This window comes from Pteropus vampyrus, unplaced genomic scaffold, assembly GCF_000151845.1.
Source record: "Pteropus vampyrus isolate Shadow unplaced genomic scaffold, Pvam_2.0 Scaffold535, whole genome shotgun sequence".
Lineage (NCBI taxonomy): Eukaryota > Metazoa > Chordata > Mammalia > Chiroptera > Pteropodidae > Pteropus > Pteropus vampyrus.
This window is the reverse complement of record NW_011889316.1, coordinates 68,945-76,890: the sequence shown is the minus strand read 5'-3', so window position 1 is coordinate 76,890 and position 7,946 is coordinate 68,945. Positions and strand designations below refer to the sequence as shown.

The 7,946-nt window shown below is 44.8% G+C and overlaps 1 protein-coding gene across 1 annotated transcript in view; it reads left to right on the top strand.

Annotated features, from left to right (window-relative positions):
• Positions 1 to 7,946, top strand: part of KIAA1958 (KIAA1958 ortholog) — a 266,726-nt gene that overhangs the window by 247,481 nt on the left and 11,299 nt on the right. The window contains exon 9 of the mRNA XM_011383644.2: positions 663 to 669. Within this exon, the coding sequence (XP_011381946.1) occupies positions 663 to 669 (7 nt within the window). The remainder of the gene's footprint in view (positions 1 to 662; positions 670 to 7,946) is intronic.

Sequence of the window (7,946 nt, the reverse complement as noted above, 5' to 3'; positions counted from 1 at the left end):
GGTGCTCCTAATGTGCACTTGGGGTTGAGTTTTCTGCTGTTTCCTGTTGGCTTGTTTGTTTTTAAGACTTCAGCTCTGCCATTCATAGGCGGTTCCTCTCTCTATAAAATGGGGTCAGGAGAAAGGGGAAGAAGCGTGTAAATCAAAAGTATAGTTTGTGGGCTGGTCACACACACCGTTACTGATCCACGGTGGGAAAAGTATAGACGTTGAACGGAAGCGCTTGATAGCAATTTGACATCTGTTGAACGCTCGAGGTGACTGTCGTCAAACTAGCATGGAGAGTTGCATGTGGAGCAAGTTGCATATTGGTTGTGCACAGTAGGACTACAGCTTGGTTGGTTCGGGGGGGAAAAAGCCAATAAAAAATGGGCCTGTACCATAAAGCGCTTGATCTAGCTTGTTTATGATGCCTTCCAGCTCCAGTGCTCTGGGTCTAGATAGAGGATCGCGAATGTAAAGATGCTTCTGTTGTATTTGTCACTCCCATTCGTTGCCTCTCTCTTCCCCCAGACAGCCAAGATTAAAAATGAGAGTAATAATAGCCAACGTGCAAGTGCTAACAATGGGCTAAGCACTTTACATCATCTCGTTTATTTCATACAACAATCATGTGGTTCGGGAACCATCATTATTCTCATGTGGGAGATGAGCCAACTGAGGCCCAAGGTCACACAGCTAGCAAGTGATGGAGCCCAGAGCACAGCCTGCGGTCTGACTTTAGAACCTTGCCAGCCACCGTTATGTTACTCTGCTCCTTTTTGTTTATAATTGGGAGGTGTATTTGTTTTCCAAGAAGGCGTAGGGTAGAGAATGTTATTAGAAAGGCAAGTAGTGGGGTCCCCAGTTTCAGGGAAGAAGTTTGACATCAGAACTGTTTGTTTGGTTTTCTTCCTCTGTCTTGGTCCTCAGTGCTGCTTCTGTGCTGAGATATACCTGGAAAGGAACTAGCTTTGGGCATTTGAAACTCAACCCTCAGAAATGGCACACATTCACTCTATATAGTAGTTTTTTATATTAATGGCACTGCGTGATCACCACAGCAGTCATCTGAGGCCCAGAGGGAAGGCAGTGTTCTTTCCTCATTTCATGGGTGAGGAAACAAGGCTCGAAGCAGCTCATAAATTGCGCAGTTTTCTTGATGCCAAAGGTCTTTATCCAATATCCAATATGTTTATCTCATTGCTTCCTGTGTCACCCATAGTGGTCTACACAAGAGGGTGAAGGCTGCATGCATCTTACAGGAAGTCAGATGATAAAGATTGGGACTCTTGTCATTGGCCCAGTATATGTAGCTGGGGCTTGGTCGGAGAGCTAGGTACCCTCCCTTTCATCCACAGGCTGTCAGCTCTCTTCTATGTGTCACAAGGGAGGACATGCCAGAAATGCAGCTGTGTGCAAGGCCGCCCTCTGTCTCCCAGCTGCCTGTCCCATTGATTAGTCTGGTTGTCCTTGTGAGATTTTGGAACATGGTGCCATCTGCTGAGCCCTTGTCTCAGTCTCATTTCAAGGAATGACATGGAAAGCTGTGTTTACATATTTCAAATTTTCATTCTCAAAATTTAGCTCTCAAATATAAATAGAGAAGTTGCTTTTCCTGGCTAGGGAAGAAAGGAAAGATGGCAAGTTCTGCCCCTGGCCTAATTTAGAAGCTGAGGATCCTGTATTTAAACGATGTCAGTCTAATAGTCCTGTCAGCATTTGTACTTGATCAGCACTAAATACAAGCTTTCTCAGAGGTTGATTTTGTCATTTAATATATGTTCAGCCCTATGTGGAACAGTTCTTTTACAAAGACAGGAGCTGAAGATTTGAATAATAGGCCAAATGAAATCTTGATTTTGCCTTGGCTGGGAAGTTCACATCCACCTTGGAGCAGATGGAGCAGAGGGAACAGTTGGTTCTGGCTCCCGAGTTCTGGCTAGCCAGGTTGCAGGGTCTCCCGCCTCATGCTTTCCCTTCGTTCCTAGCCAGGGTGTCTTCTCTTCTCCTACCAGTGGGTGTTGAAATCTTCCTGCTGCTGCTGATCTCACTTCCCGAGAGCATCACTGACCCATATGACTCATTCTCTTGGCCACAGGACTTCTTAGAAGAGGGGAGGTTTCTTTCCATATCATGGGAAGAACCAGTAGGTTTTAGACACAGCTACATTCTCTTAGCAGGCCATAGGTTGGCAGTCTTTGCCTGCCTTTTTTCTGGTGGGATACTGAGCCATGACAAAGTTATTCTTGCTACCCGCTTAGCAGTTGTGATGTTTAACAACAAAACAGAGGCTGTCTGGATGATGTACCAGTGAGCGTGAGCTAACAGAAATCGTACCACCAGTTTTGGATCTGGGGCAGCAGCTCCTTTGGTGGGCAGAGGTGGGCTCATTTGGCAGCCTGTCCAAGTCGACCGTGGTTTGGGAGAAAGAGCACAGGATTCAGAATCAGATGGGCCTGGCGTCAAATCCCAGCTCTGCCCCCTGGATTTGGACTGGTTTGTTCATGAGCCTTCGTGGGGTTCAACACATGATTGTTTTCAGGACATAAAGATCCACGTAGCATCAGATGCAGTAACAGGCGCTCCCTCGACGGAGCCTCTGCTTTCCATGCTAGCCCTAGTTGTCTCGAGTAGGAATGCCAAATGCAAACTGTGTTTTCTGGGTTTGTTGTCACTTGTGATTTTTGATGTTGAAACAGATTTCAACACTGTTTCGAGTATTGTTCCTTTGTGTCCTAAAGCTTCCCCTGCTTTCCTGCTCCTCCCAACCGCCTGTCCTCCCTGACCACCCATTAGCAGGTAGAGAGACATCTAGGAAATGAATAGTTTAAGGTTTTGCCGCGCTTTGTTTTATGAGGTTTTGGGCTCTGCTTTCCAGAGTTGCTGTTGGTGAGATAAAAACCAGGGTACCAGGAAGTGTGTCAGGGCTGGTTTTATCCCAAGGGCTTAACGAGTTCTACTGTTAGTAACTGATAGTGAGAGCAAGGTTGTTCACAGGTCCATCGCAGAGAGGTGGGGAAGGAGAGGGTTCCAGCTGAAAGCTGGGGAGTTCGTGCGGGGAAGGTCCCCAGGTCTGGGGGCTTACCTTGTTTAGAGGTAGAATCTTGAAAAGTTGTTCTGAAGAGTGAGGGAAGGTTGTTTTGGGGAAGCCATGGAGTAGTATCAAATCTAATCAATTTTCCATAACCCAGAAGAAGGAAATGGCCTTGCAGGTGTCTGTGACCCTCACTGCGAGTCTCACTTAGGAGTGGCTGTTCTTAGGACAAAGTAGTGAGTCCTGCGGCTCCAGCTGTTGCTCTGGGAGCCCTGAGTATGCAGTTCGTCAGTGTGTACTGAGGTGGTCGGTGATGAGGTCTGTCCAGCTGAGGGAAAATGTTTAGCATCGTAGAATTTAAAGTTTTGATTTGTTTTTAGGTTGAAGAGACTCAGCAGACCCTGAAGTAATTCCTTCTCAGGGAGACGGAGCTTTGGATTGTGTACACTTCATATTAATTTTGAAGTGAGAGAAGTTAAAGGCTCTCAGTTGGGGGCTGCCTGCCTTCTGCTGGATCTGTTAGGACCACAGACATGTGTGAACCTTAGAATTTGACCTTCCTTAGAAGCTAGGGAGGGCATCGAAGCTATTTCTAGAAACAAAGAGGGGCCGAGGAATTGCATTTAAGATGAGATGGGAAGCATACATACCCTAATGTGAACATGAGGGTAAACTCTGGAGGGAACTTACAGGGTTAATTCTGCATTTGACTCTTTTTAATGCTAATATGTTCAAATGTTGCTAATTCAAAAAAGAACAAAGAAGGGATGCCAAGAGAGAATGCTTTATAAAAATCTTAACGATTATCTTCAAAAGGTAAAAATGAAGAAAGGGGGGTGGTGGGAATTTTAGGCCCTTACCTACAGGCGGCCTTGTGTTGGGTATAGCGCCAGGTGAAGAAGCTATTGGAAACGGGCAGTGTCGTTGGGGGATTAAGAAGGTGTGTTGCGTGGAGGTGGGTGGGAGCAGAAAACAGGATGTACTGAGCTGCTGCTTCTCAGGTTGAGGGGAAGTAGAACTTGGGATCTCTTTGACAAACCTCTCGAAGGCTATGGACCTTTAAAAGCTCTTAGGATGACGAGAATGGTTAACATTCTGGATCAGGAGAATGTGGTACATAGCAAGAACTCTAAAGTGGCAGATGGGAGCGAGGAGACTTCTTAATATGCAGCTTCCACAGACCTGAGAATCAAGTGAGGGCATCTGTTGTTTCCAGGCACTTTCGACAAGTGAAGAGAGACACTCGCGGGGTCCCCCAGTTCTCTCCACAGCACCCATCATCTCAGCCTGGGTTCGAAAGCCAGTCTGAGAGACAGAGGTCACATCAGCCAGAGAAGGGCAGGACTGTCATTTCCCTTACCTTGTTTAATTCCTATAACAGCCCCTCGCCAAGGCAGTTTTTCTTATCTTACAGATAAGGGACCAAGGCTCAGGGGAATTATATATGTGTAATGTGTGTGCCAAAGCTGACAAATGATGGAGCTGGGATTGGCCCCCAGATGTGTCTGGCTCCAAAGTAGGAGCCCTTTATCCCCGCTTTTGAGCTTCCAGCAATCTGCACCGTTGTGTGTGTGTGTTGAGGGGAGGGGTCTGGCTTTTGTAAGCATGTGTAGACGAACACTAGAGGGACTGAGGGAGAACATGGACCTTCCCGTGGGTCTTCAGTGTCTGTGTCTACTAGCTCCTTTCAGCTTTCATGCCGGTGAGCTCATGGCTTCTCTGTTCTTGACTCATCTTATGCCCTTTCTTCTCCCTTCTCACCTGCCAGTCTCTGAAGTGTGTTTCTTATCTATTAAAAAAGACAAACAAACAAACAAAAAGCATTTTTTTTTTTCAGGCCACCAATGACTTCCTATTTGCCCAGTTCATTTCCATCTGGACTCTATCTCAGTGTTTTCTCAACTTTTTTTCATCTCGCAGCTCACATAGGACATGAAAAGATTTGTATGACACACTGGGATAAACAGACCAGGTTGCTTGAAGCTCGAGGTCAGACGCCTGGAACCCTGGCTTCCCGGAGGCCGGGGCCGTCAGCGTCGCTGCCATTCACACAGCACCCGCTAGGAAGCTCTGCCCCACCTTCTCCCCAGCAGCGTATGGCTGAGAAGACCACCGTCTTGAATTGCTTCTGTCACTAGCCCTGGCACCTGTCCCATAGCAGCCATGAACCCCATCTTCCCCGTGTGTATTTGTACACCCGTGTTCATAGCAGCATTATGCACGATGGTCAAAAGGTGGAAGCAACTCAAGTGTTTATCCGCCGGTGAATGAACAAAATATGGTATATACATACAATGAATTATTATTCAGCCTTAAAAAGGAAGGAAATTCTGACACAAGCTACAACATGGAGGAACCGTGAGGACATTATGCTAATGGAAATAAGCTGGTCACAAAAAAAGACATAAAAAGTCCCCTAGGACTTTTTAAAATCTACCCTCTTTATGGGAGCAGATAATGTGACATCTCCAGCCTAGCTCTAATAAGGACACTGAAGTAGAGATTTATATTGTAGGACCTAGGAATGCCTGGTCCATGGAAAGAGCTCACCAATACATTTTTAAATGAATATTGAGAGAATTTACATTACCATCCTGTGTCCCAACACACAAAAATGCTTAATCTCATCCTATATTACCCTCGTTTTATCACTCCAACAGCCCATATTCGGTAATAGATATTCTCAGGAGTGATAGGGGAGCTGATGTGAAAAGTGCAGTTCTGTTCTCTGTTTAGACCTTTTTGTCTTTTGAGGTCTTATCTGGCGATGTTGTTTTCCTTCTTGGTATCTTGTGGCAAGCAACACCCCACCATGAGCATTGGATATTGCTGTCTCAACGTCCTTCAGACACGAGTCAGCATAACAATCCCTCAGTCAAAAAATTAAAACATGGAGATAAGAAGGAATACGGGATGTTTCTGGTCCGTGAACTGATTGTCACAAAACTACCATCCAAAAAGGAACAAAAGCAAGAAAAATGTGATTCTGAGTGTCTGATGTCAGCAGCCGTCCTCTTCATAAAGCTGGGCAGATTCCGCAGCTGGTGGAGTCAGACAGCCCATCCCAATTCCTCTCATTCTCTCCAGTTAAGCCCTTCCCCCGCCTCCTTCTTATGCTTCTGTGGCCCTGTCCTCTCTGCCTCACTTCCTGCTTCTCTGCCCATTTTCTTAGTGACCTGTGCTGATTCCTTCATTAACCCTATAAATGTAGGCTTTTCCATGAGTTCTACCTGATGACCCTTCTTTCCTCATATATATTATTCTCCCATATATTTAAAATTCTTTTAATGGTGGCAAAATACACATAACGTCTTAACTATTTTAAACTGTACAGTTTAGCAAAGTTAAGTAGCTTATACAAGTGGAATCATACAATATTCGTCTTTTTGTAACCGGCTTATTTCCATTAGCATAATGTCCTCACGGTTCCTCCATGTTGTAGCTTGTGTCAGAATTTCCTTCCTTTTTAAGGCTGAGTAATAATTTATTGTATGTATATACCATATTTTGTTCATTCACCTGTGGATAAACACTTGAGTTGCTTCTACCTTTTGACTATCGTGCATAATGCTGCTATGAACAAATACACAGTTGAGACCCTGCTTCCTGTTCTTCTGTGTGTATACCCATAAGTGGAATTGTTAGATTATATGGAAATTATATTTTTAATATTTAATATTCTGGTTTCGACAGTTGGCTGTTCCTTTTTACATTTCCACCTACAGTATATAAAAGGGTTCCAGTTTTCCCACGTCCTCGCCCACATTTATTTATTTATTTTATTATTTTTTTAATAATAGCCATCCTCATAGCCATCCTTCATGTGCTTGTTGTTGGCCAGTGATGTGGAGCATCTCCACATCTTCTGTGGAGATGTCTATTCAAGTCCTTTGCTCATTTTGAAATCGGGTTGTTTGTGTTACCGTTGTTGAGCTGTTTTAGCAGCCTCACGTGTGGGGAAGTTCTCACCCTTCCCATGGGTGCAGCTCTCTCTTTTGTCTAGCCTGTGGACCTGTCCTTTATCCTGAGCCCTGCAGTGGACTTTTGCCACCCTAGACATCCAGACTACAAATGTCAGGCTCTCCCGTGATTTTCTATATCCTATATCTCACGTGTAGTCAGTCAATTGCCACATCTGTCAGTTCTATGTTTACCAGGCTGGTCTGAGCCATCCTCTACCTTCTGGTGTTATACAGCCACTGCCCTTCCTGGTGCCAGGGTGCCGGGGGTGATCTCATGACAGTGTATTATGTTGTTGACTCATCTCTGATCTTTAGTGAAATCTGAGGTGGAGTAGCATGAAGTTTGAAAGAACACATTTAATTATAATAGTTTTATATTTGGAAAACAAAAAAGTAACCCCTTTTTATGAGTCGTGGAATAAAGCTTAATAAAATCTTCTGACCTGAGGAACTATGCAGCTGATAAGTTATCTTTTGTGCACGTTGATTTGTAATATCGATACTGATCAGAACTAACAAGTATTTGTCGAATGCTTCATATATGCCAGGTGCCAAGTGTTTTATGCAGTCTATCTTATTTAACCTCATAACAGCCTTGTAAGGTGGATAGTATTATCTAGAAAAAGAAGCTGAGGCATAGAGAAGCCCAAAGTCACTCGTCTAGTAAGTGTTAGATGCAGTATTCAAACTCTGGAAGTCTTGCTCCGTAACTGTCTTATAGTTAGAGGAAGCACAAGGTGTTTCTATTTTCCAAAAGAGGGCATGAGTTCAATGGACCGCAGAAAACCTGGCCTTCAGGACGAGTCCCAGCTTCTCATCTTCTACCCCCCACCCAAGTAGTCTTGCCAGCGGAAGTTCTCTCTCTATGCCTCTGTGAGCGTTATGGCCTGTGAGCTATTCCTGAGGTGAGTCTCGGTGTTTTCTCACTTCTGTCACTTGCATGTACTGTCACTCTAGAGCGCCCTCTC